Consider the following 10942-nt stretch of genomic DNA (forward strand, 5'->3'; position numbering starts at 1 on the left):
AGTACATAACACAGGATTTATTACAGGAATACTTGCAGCCTTTAAACTGTACAAAACTGTTTTGACTCTTGCAACAGTTGAAGATCCCCAAAAGGCTGGCTATTTCCCATCTATTTATCAGTTGTTTCAGAGTGTTGTTCGGACTGACAGCTTCTCTACTTGCTTATCTGTTCGTAGGGATCCAGCTCCATCTAAGTCTCAGATAGGTCGTTTAGGCACTAGTGCAATGTACAGCCTGGTGAGACTTAGAAGGGCCAGAAGATGTGAGAAAATGTGTTTAATCCTACCACCAGCTGTAATAACAGCAGCTTTTCAGATTGTTAAGTAAATGCATTTCCATATTCCTCAGTGGTCACAAATATTATGGATGGGGAGAAGAATTTAAGGTATTTTAGAAATCCAATAATGCTGAAGTCCGGTATCTTTATTGATGTATTTTATATCTCATAGTTTTCCCTGAGTTCTGAACCATTTGGTTTAGTTATCTGAAGGAAACAGAGGTATGTTCTAATGAAATGCATCAACAGGTAATCCTACTTGACAAATTCTTATGTTACAGCTGTAGCTGTCAGGTTTCTAATTCACTATTCAGAATAATCTCTCTGAAACCAGGCAAGTTGAACTGCTAAGCCATTTGAAGAGTACATAAAAGCATTAAAGAAAGCAGGCAATTCAAATTTGTTACACATAAAAATAATAAAAAAAGAAGTCTTATTTAGATGTCTTAAAAAATACAAGGTGTTATATAAAAACATCAATGCTACTAATCAAAATTTTGTTAAATATACCCATTTAAGATCAGGTTCTGGCAAGCACTAAGTAACAGTATATAATCTCAACTAACATTTTATTTATCCAGTGCTAGCTGATAACAGGTTCAGCTTGCCAGCTTAACACAATAATCTCACCAGGCTTCTACTACATTAATATTTAAAACATTTGGAAAACAATGTTAGATTGTATTATACAGCAAATAATAAGCTCTTATGTTGCTGGACCCACAACAAAATAGTGAAATAGATTCTCCTTTCCTTCTATTTAAACAATATTCAGTGTAAGCATGTACACAGAGCAACACTGGACATAACAAGTTTAACTGTTCATTACAGTTAAAGCCAAACAAAACAGATTTATCTGTTAATTAAATGTACTGGTGGCTCTATATTACATTCCAGTGACATTTTGCTTTTACAGAACTTCAATATTGAACAAAAATGTCTTCAACCTCAACATATTTTGAGGCTGGCAAAGCATCAGAAATGTCATTATTATTTTTCTTTTCCAACCGGGTTAGAAGATTTATCTATTTGCTAATTCTGTACAAGATCACCTGTCAGTTCTGACATTTAGGCTTCAAATGTGAATAAAAAAAACCAAAGTTAATTCTTCAAACTATTATACAAAATAACTTTCTCATCACAGCCTTTGTTCTAGGACTGAAGTCAGTAGGTTGATTTAGTGGTCCCATTTGAGTTCGACGAGTAAGAATTAGACTTCTTGGGGTATCTGCCTGATGAGAGAGAGACCTGCATCCTCCGTGTAGTTCGCACACTTTGGCAAAGAAGAGCATTTTTAAGATTGTCTCTGAAGTCTTTTGAAATATAATAGTAAATGAATGGATCAATACAACTGTTCAGAGTGGACAGACACAGCGCGGTTATGTATGACACGTACAGAGAGCTCTGGTTATAGGTTTTGAGTAGCAGATAGTGCACAACAAGTAGCACGTTGCTTGGCGTAAAACATATGAGATACATGGACAGGACAGCAATAATGATCTTGATTGCTCTTTTTCGTTTCTTCCCAGTGCTTATATCTGAGATTGAAGCATTCAGAGTCTTAATCATTAGTATGTAAGCAACAGCAGTAATGAGAGCTGGAATTAGGAAGAGTCCAATTGCAAGTGAGAGGAAGTACTTGAACATGTCATGAGCCAAAATATTTTCAGGCAACACATCGTGGCAGGTAGTGATGTTAAGGTCTGAAATATACACCGTCTGATTAACAAGATACAGTGGAATGGTTCCCAACAAAATCAGTATCCAGATAGCAAGGGAGATGCCCAGGGCAATTTCAGACTTCCTTCTTGAGTGCACTATGGGATTCACTACAACCCAATATCTTTGCACACTGAGACATGTCATAAAAAGAATGGAGCAGTACATATTTCCGTAAAAAAATCCAACAAGTACTTTGCAGAGACCTTCCCCAAATAGCCAGTTATTGCCATTTACGTGGTATGCAATCTTCAGTGGGAACCAGACAACAAAAAGAAGGTCTGCCAATGCCAAGTTAACCATATAAATCACAGCAGGATGTTTCTTCTTTGTTCTGAAAAAAAAGACCCAGATGGCCAGAGCATTGCTTGGCAAACCAATGATAAAGACAATGATATAGACAATGGGAAGAAAAACTGTAGTCAGTTTTCCTGTAAGGACTTTTGCTGCAAAATCATCCACTTTGTATGACTCCTCAGAGGTGTTATTAGTATTCGGAACCTTCTGGCCAGCAAAACTTCTTCCTTTCGAACTGCTGGTTCTACTTCTCTCTAGAAAAAAGAAATAAAAATTGAGAAATTGCTGATATTTACTTTTCTTGATTTGTCTTTATGGTTTTTTTTTTTTTTTAAATTCTTTAAGATAAACGAGGCAGCATGATTTACACTATACAATTAAAGAGGGCCTTATCAATAGAAAAATTAAATGTTTTCTAATACTTGACAATTTTTCTTCCTTTTTTTTTTTAGTTCATTATCCAAACAACACCTGCATCCTTATACAAGGATTGTATCAACTACCAGAAAACTTTCCCACATCATCATGTGCTCCTACTAGCTCAACAGTTGAAACAGAAACTGTTTTAAGCATCCCACATCACTATTGTCCTTTTCCACAGTGCTGCCAGATTGGAGACTCCTAAAACTCTGCAGCAAGCATCCAACATATATTAAGTACCAGTTTCTTAGATGAGACAGCCTCAAAATTAGGTAAGCAGAAAAAAGAGCAAAGAATCATAGAATGGCTTGGGTTGGAAGGGACCTCAAAGATCATAATAGTTCCAAACCCTGCTGCTGTGAGCAGGGTTTCTAACTAATAAGGCACTAGACCAAACTGCCCAGGGCCCTATCCAACCTCACCTTGAATGCCTCCAGGAAAGGGACACACTGTCCTCAGACTAGCTAGAACTGGAACAACTGGAATGCAATTCAGGAAGCTATGTGTGTAGGAATCAAGGAGGTTGAGTCAACACCCCTGGATGTGTTTAAAAACCATTTGGATCTGGTGCTCAGGGACATGATTTAGTGGAGAGTTGTCATGGCTGGACTTGATTATCTCTAAGGTCTTTTCCAACCTGAGCAATTCTATGATTCTGTGTGTAAGAGACTTCTGAAGAAAGATGTTATATCATATCCAAAGCTAAATATGAACAGACTAACATTGCCCAACAAGACGCAGAAGGGCCAGACATCTGTAATCTCCTTCCAATTCGCAGATAAAGTAGTTAAGCAGCCTCTGCAATTTCCACCCAAATCATTACACTGCTAGAACTGGCAGCCAGGACCACTTCATACACCAGAAAGGTATTACTTCAGGTTTTTCTCTGTCTCTTTGTATGCCACATAAACCTGAAAACCATATAGGTAATCCAGACACTGACTGCCTTGTACAACAGCCTTCATATGGCTCAGTCCAGAGACTCCCACTGCAACACCTTCCATACCCAATAGAGTCCACTTGCACAGACTAGTCAAACTGCACTAGTAGAAAATGTCAATGCAATTACTCTGATCCAAAGAGTCAGACAAAAATCCACCGAGGTAGACTGAGTGGACGTAAAACATGACTGTTTGTGGTAGAAGTAATTTACCCATATCACAGTTTCTATCAATATCTGTGGACATCTGTACTGAGGAATAAAAAACCACCACCACCAACAGTAAAACAGCTCCAACTCCCCCAACCCAAAACCACACAACAAAATAAATAGAAAAACACACACACACACACACACAAAAACACAGGAGTATGAAGAGCTTTCTTAACCAAACTGGTTTGTGTGTAAGAAGCCAACAACAGTGTCTAAGTATGACTCCTTTTCATTCAGTGATGACTGTTTCTGATATAGTTCAAAAATAAAAAACGTTTAACAGCTTAAATTTTCAGGCATAAGAATTATCAGATGAGAACCAGATAAATACACAAGTACGCATGTTTTCCAGCACAGATTGTCAAAACAGATAATCAGAAACAGACACAATGTGTATCAATTCTCAGCTACACAGCTGGTACTGCTATGAGGGTTTTGGTTTTTAAAATGATAGGACTCTCTACGAAGGCCCACCAGGGAGGGATTGGATTCACCTGCCTAGAAAAGGCATGGCAACCTCTGACAGCAGGATGGCCAAAACAGTAAGCCAGGCTTTAAACAGAAAGACTTGTGAGACAAGCTCCAAAATCACAGGATCGCAGGGGCTGGAAGTGACCTCAAGAGATCATCAAGGCCAACTCCCTTGCTAAAGTGGGTTCCATGCAGTAGGTCGTACAAGTAGATGTCCAGATGGGTCTTGAATATCTGAACAGGAGATTCTACAACTTCTCTAGGCAACATGTGCTGGTGCTCCATCACCCTTACCTTAAAGAAGTTCTTCCATATGTCAGTATAGAACTATGTTCCTAATGTTCCTATGTTCAAGATTCCAGGCAGATTCCTCATCTTATGACTGCACACCACTGAGAACAGCTGGGCCTCATCCACTTGCCTCCTACCTCCCTTTAGATATTTATAAAATATAAAAATGTAAAAAATTGCAATGCTCATGCTTTTGCAACCAGCTGGGGAATAAACCAGGCCAACGAGAACAGTGATAAATGTTCCTTAGTTGCCTCCCGCAGTATGAGCCAAAAGGTCAGCCACCACAAAGGTGCACATGGCTACAGATGCTCCTCTTGCATTCTTCTAGGGAAACACGCATCCTCTACTCCCTCCTCTTCCCTGGAGTGTGTGTATACCAATGCACACAGCACGGGGAGTAAGCAGAAAGACTAGAAAATATGTGTGAGGCCTCAGGATCACAGTCCCCCTGTAATCACAGAGATACGGTGCTTGCATGACTGGAATGCTGTAATGGATGGATATGTCCTTTTTAGGAAACACGGGCCAGCAAGGCAAGGTGATGGAGTTGCTCTTTATGTGAGACAGCAACTGGAATACATCAAGCTCTGCCTAGTGATGCATGAGTGGAAAGCAGGTGTTTACTACAGACTGTCTTATCAGGAGGAAGCTGATGAGGCCTTCTACAGACAGCCAAAAAGTAGCATCACAGTCACAGGTACTGGCTCTTAGGGGTATTTCAACCATCCTGATATTCACTGGAAAAGCAACACAGCCAGACAAACACAGCCCAGGAGGTTCCTGCCGTGAATTAAAAATAATTTTCTGACACAGATGGTGGAGGAGCCAAAGAGAAGCGTGCTGCTGGGCCTTGTTCTTACTGCTTGGGAACGGGAAGGCTGGGGGTAGTCTTGGATATAAAGACCACAAGATAGTGGGGTTCAGGACCTTACATGGAAGAAACAAGGCAGAAAGTAGGACTGCAACCCTGACCTTCAGCAGAGTCAACAATGACCTGTTCAAGGACCTACTTGGATTTCGTGGGTTATAGCACTGGAAGGTAAACAGGACCAAGAGAGCTGGTAGACATTCAAACACCACTTCTTCATAGCTTATGACTGCTGCAAAAGAGTAAGAAATCAGGCAAAGATGGAAGGAGTCCTGCATGGATGAGCAAGGGGCTCAGCGAAAATCTCAAGTGGAAGAAGAAAGTCAATGCAATGTGGAAAAGGGGTCTGACCACTTGGGAGGAATATGGGAATGTTGTCAGGGCACAAAGGGATGCATTGAGAAAGGCTAAGGCCCACTTTGAATTAAATCCGGTTAGGGAGGTCAAGGACAACAAGAAAGGCAAATGGAAGATGAGGGAAAATGTGGGGCCACTGCCACATGTGGTAGGTGCCCTGGTAATGAATGACTCCAGAAAGACAGAGTTACTGAATGCCTTCTTTGCTTCTGTCTTTACCACTAAAACTGCCTCTCAGGAATCCCAGAATCCTGAAGATAAGAGGCTGGAAAAACAAGGACTTCTCCTTGATTGAGGAGGATCTGGTCAGAGATCATCTAGGCAAAACTGATGCATACAAATCCATGGTTCCTAGTGGCTTAGGGAACTGGCAAAAATAACTGCCAAGCCACTCTCTATCATCTATGAAAGGTCATGGAGAACAAGAGCGTGCATGTGAACTGGAGGAAAACCACTGTCCCTCCAGTCTTCAAAAAGGGCAAGAAAAAGGAGTTGAGAAACTACAAGTCAACCAAGCTCACTTTCATCCCTGGGTCTTAATGGAACAACTTACTACATATGTAACCTCCAAGCAAGTGGAAGAAAAGGTGATTGTCATGAGCAATCAACATGGATTCACCAAGAGTGAACCGTGCTTGTCCAATCGGTAGCCATCTATAATGTCATCACAGCCTGGGTAGATGGGGAGAGAGCAATGCATGTTTTCTACCTCGTCTTCAGCATGGTTTTTTACACTGTCTTCCATAACATCCCCATGGGTAAGCTGAGGAAGTGTGGGACAGATGAGTGGACAGTGGGGTGGACTGAGAAGGATCTGGGCTTGTTTAGCCCAGTTCTCAGTGGGAGAAAAGAAGACTCCAAGAAGACCTCATTGTGACCTTCCAATACTTGAAGGGAGTGTTATAAACAGGAGGTGGAACGGCTGTGATAGGACAATGAGGAACAGTTTTAAACTAAGAAAGGGGAGATTTAGGGTAGATATCAGGAATAAGCTTTTCACTTAGAGGGTGCTGACACACTGGAACAAGTTGCCCAGATAGGTTGTGGATGCCCCATCTGTGAAGGCACTCAAGGCTGGGCTGGATGTGGCTCTGGGCAGCCTGGTGGTTGGTAACCCTGCCCGCGGCAGGGAGGTTGAAACTACATGATGTTTGAGGTTTTTTTCAACCCAGGCCATTCTATGATTCCATCAGTACAGGTTAGGGTCTGACCTGCTCGAAAGAAGCCCTGTGGAGAAGGACTTGGGCATCCCAGTTGACAACAAGTTGGCCATGAGCTTTGCCACTGATGTTCATAGGCTTGCTTGAAATGTATAATCAAAAATAGTCTCCCAAAACCCTATAGTTTTAGTACAACACTGAAGAACAAAAGCAACACAAAGTAGACTGAAGAGCACACAATCCACAATTAGTATTGCAAGAGTGATAGAACAAGGACGATAGTTTTATTGTTACTATTTTTTGTTCTGCCTTCGAAGATGTGGTCAAATTAAACAGATTATTTCAGACACCAAATTTGGCTTTCATGCTCACTTCTTTTGGTTTTGGCTTCAGAATTAGACTGCTGTTACCGGGCAGCTTTTATTAGCCCAGCTGGCATGCATAGGGAGACAGTTTTGCATCCTGTTTCTGTCGCAGTTAACACTCCCTCCCAGGGTAACCAATCCTTTGTTAAGTATGTGCATTTTCTACAATCCTTTCTTATTCCTTCAGTGCTCACTGTTTTCCATAACAATTGCTGTTTTTTTCCAAGCAGAGTTTCACCCAGCCTGACTCAAACACAGAGAATGCAGTTAACTTGCTTATCTGCGCATGGGAAAAGCTTACCAGCCATCATGGGGATAACAGATTCCTTCCAAACCAAAAGACCGTTTCAACACCTTTGCTACTTGTCCAGAATCATAGAATTACAAAATTTCCCAAGTTGAAAGAGACCCACAAGGACCAAAGTCCAACTCCTGGCTTCACAAAGAACCACCCAAAAATGAGACTGCGTGCATAAGAACGTTGTCCAAATGCTTCTTCAGTTACAACCCGCAGTGCACAAAATGACCTACTATGCCTACCCTGCAGATACAGAAGTGTTGGCAGCACAGGGTATCTTGTATTGCAGGTCATGGTGGCAATATCTGCACAGGACTACGATTAGGACTATCCCAGTGCTTGGTTCAGGAGCACAGATTCACTCTAACTCCACAACGTATGAGCCTGCTGGACAACAGCCATGTCTCCTGATTTAGAATTGCAGAACCATTAAGTTTGGAAAAACAAGGCAAAGAACACAGACTACCTTGGGTTGGAAAGGACCTCAAAGGTCATCTAGTTCTAACGCCCCTGCTTTGGGCAAACCACTAAGTCAGGCACTAGATCATGTTGTCCATATCACGTAATAGTTAGACCACCTGTTCCAACCATAGACCCATCACCACCATGCCCCCTGAACCATGTCCTCTGCAGCACATCTTGGCACAGAGGGAATCCTATCACCAGCTCTCTCCCATCTCAACATCAGCACATCAGGCACCTGGCTGCAGTGCTGAAGCTCACCACTTTCCCCTGCTAAGTTGCCTCCACAGTCACAGCTCAGATAACGGGGATACCAGGAGGCAGACCCACGTCACTGACTCCGTGCTCAACCACGAAATTTGCACCTAACGCCTCGCTGATTTTCACCGCCCGAGGATTTCATGCTGTCTGCCTTCTGTCTGTGAAACCTACAACAGTTCCAGACAGCACAAACACTGAGCCTAAACGTTACCTACACACAGCAAAGCCGAACGCAGCATCTGCTGCTATCAGGCCCCGGTTTGAACACAGCTAATAACCACATAATAAAAATCCAGTGTCTGCGTGCTGAGAAAGCAGGACCTACCACAAGCCTGACTTCATTATTTACACAGCCCTTACGCATATACTTCTACTACATAAGAAGGCACGGTAGGAATGAATGCAGAACAGCACAGTGCAAAGTGCACACTGATATATGGCGGTGGGGCTGAACATGCGTGAACATTAAAGTAGCAAAATGTCAACGTCATTTTTCCCCTTCCCCTCCCCCCAAATAACACGAATATCCAAAAAGAAAGAAAGAAAGAAAGAAAAGAAAAAAAAAAAAAAAAAAAAAGGCGATTTAAACTAACAAAAGTAGGAATTAAAATTAAGGGGAAAAAAAAAGAAAAAGAAAAAAAACAGAAGCAGAAGTTCGCTGTTCCGTTCGTGTCTTTCTTTCTGATACAGCCTCGGGCAGGTCGCTAGCCGGGGCTCAGATCACGAACAGCTCCCACGCCCGGTTACACGAAGCGCAGGCAGCCTCCGAGCGCCGCGCAGCACCACGCTGCCCGATAGCTCCGAGCCCCGAGGAAGGGCCGCCCGAAGAGCCCGCCCGCCCCACAGCCCGCGGACCCTGCGCCCTCTCACCGGTGGCAGCGGCAGCCGCTAGCAGGGCGCTGAGCAGCAGCAGCAGCAGCACGCACAGCCCGCGGCGCCCGGCCATCCTCCCTCCGCTCCGGCCGCTGCCGCCGTCCTCTCCCGCACGCCCGACCAGTTTCGCCTGATACCTGAGCTAGGAGGGGTGGAGGGGGCGGAGGGCGCGGCCTGCCCGGCAGCGGGCGGAGCCGCACCTCCAGGGCTGAGCGGGGCAGCGCCTAAAATGGCGGGGGGAGCCCGGCCGGGGGGTCCTTTGGCCGCGGGGTCCTTTGGCCGCGTCGCCCTTCACAGTTCGCGCTGCTGCGGCACAGGTCCGGTAGGGAGCCCGCGTCCTGGCCCAGGCTGGTGTCTGCAACAGGGAGGCTGCTGGGGCTGCTTTAGAGTTCGTATTGCAAGTTTTGAATCATCGAATACTAATCACAGAACTATAGAATGTCCTGGGTTGAAAAGGACATCAAAGATCATGTAGTTTCAACCCCCCTGCCGTGGGCAGGGTCGCCACCCACAGAACAGGCTGCCTAGATTTTTGCACCAGGTTTGGGTGGTGAGGGTCGCTGTGCAGCTCCAGAAGTCACACCAGAACACCTCTAGTTTGTTCTTTGTCTGCGTCTGGTGAAGCAAACAGCCGTGTGTGTGGTGTGGCATCACCGGGGTGTCGTGATGAGGGTGTCTGAGCTGTAGGAGGGGAACACCTCCCACATCACCTTTGTTCTTTCCTGTGTTCTGCTGACACTGGTTGCTGATCGGGTTTGTATTAGAAGAACAGCAATGCCTGTACTGAAGTAACATTTCTATCAGAACAGCCCAGCAGTGCGTCCTTTGATCTGCTTTGTATTGGGACATTGGCATGATTCACACTGACCCACAACTCAGTTGGTACGGACCACAGTGCGTTAGCAAGGAAGGGGCTGAGGGGCGTTTTTGGGGCCTTACTGCTCCTGTTGACTCATAAAGTGCTTGTTTGCGTTTGCCAGGTTTCAAACTATTCTTCAATGTGTTGTCATACGAAAAACAGGCAGGAATATGCGCAATGGTTGCTTAACCCATTGCATTTACAGGTAACTCAGCACAAGAGGGATGTTTTTGCTGTCGGCCTCATTTAGGCTTGGGGAACACCAGGTTCCTTTCATTTTTGCAAATACAGATTTCAGGCGTAATGCAACCAAGCGTAACGTGATGCTAGCTGTGTTTTCAATTTATAGACACATATTTTAAGTGTGTGTTTAGACTTGTAAAAATCAAGTGTGAGAGTTATCAAATTCAGAGATTAAAGCTCTTGCAGCCATAATTCACAGCTCTGGATATGGAAGTAGCTTTCTGTCACATCAGCGGTGTCCTCTCCTCCTTGGTCAGTATGCAGCATGCTTAGTGTTCAGCTGGTGATAAACTTGTTGGTTTCTTCCATTCTTTTATTTTTACTTTTTAAATGAATGAATATATTATGAATGTGCTCTCATTCTGTGCTGCTCTGAAGACAGAACTGTTCTTTTTGTGTACTGTAATGCTTGTGAAGTCTCAGTGCAAGTGCATGCAACCTTCATTGCTCACATTTTACAGGTGGAAAATGGAGTATAGAGGTAACAAGGTAAATAGGCTTGGAAGTGTTGGGTGTCTAGATTGCGCTCAAGGGCTTTTTCTTTCCTTTTCTTTTTTTTCTCTG

General features: G+C 43.7%; 1 protein-coding gene across 1 annotated transcript; it reads right to left on the bottom strand.

The window, feature by feature from the left end:
* Positions 1-263: 263 nt before the first annotated feature.
* Positions 264-9391, bottom strand: F2RL1 (F2R like trypsin receptor 1). Its single transcript, XM_072360095.1, has 2 exons — positions 9274-9391; positions 264-2548 (listed from the first exon to the last, which is right to left on the bottom strand). Exons 1-2 carry the CDS (start codon positions 9347-9349, stop codon positions 1443-1445), a joined length of 1182 nt encoding a protein of 393 aa, XP_072216196.1. The 5' UTR covers positions 9350-9391; the 3' UTR covers positions 264-1442.
* Between the last annotated feature and the right edge of the window lie 1551 nt (positions 9392-10942).

This window comes from Excalfactoria chinensis, chromosome Z, assembly GCF_039878825.1.
Source record: "Excalfactoria chinensis isolate bCotChi1 chromosome Z, bCotChi1.hap2, whole genome shotgun sequence".
Taxonomy (NCBI): Eukaryota; Metazoa; Chordata; class Aves; order Galliformes; family Phasianidae; genus Excalfactoria; species Excalfactoria chinensis.

What these genes read in the sequence shown, in the direction of transcription:
- F2RL1 (XM_072360095.1), bottom strand. Translation starts at nt 9,349, where the DNA reads ATGGCCGGGCGCCGCGGGCTGTGCGTGCTGCTGCTGCTGCTGCTCAGC. An exon ending in AGCGGCTGCCGCTGCCACCG is followed by an intron (nt 2,549 to 9,273) that starts GTGAGAGGGCGC and finishes TCTTTTTTCTAG; the next exon opens with AGAGAAGTAGAACCAGCAGT.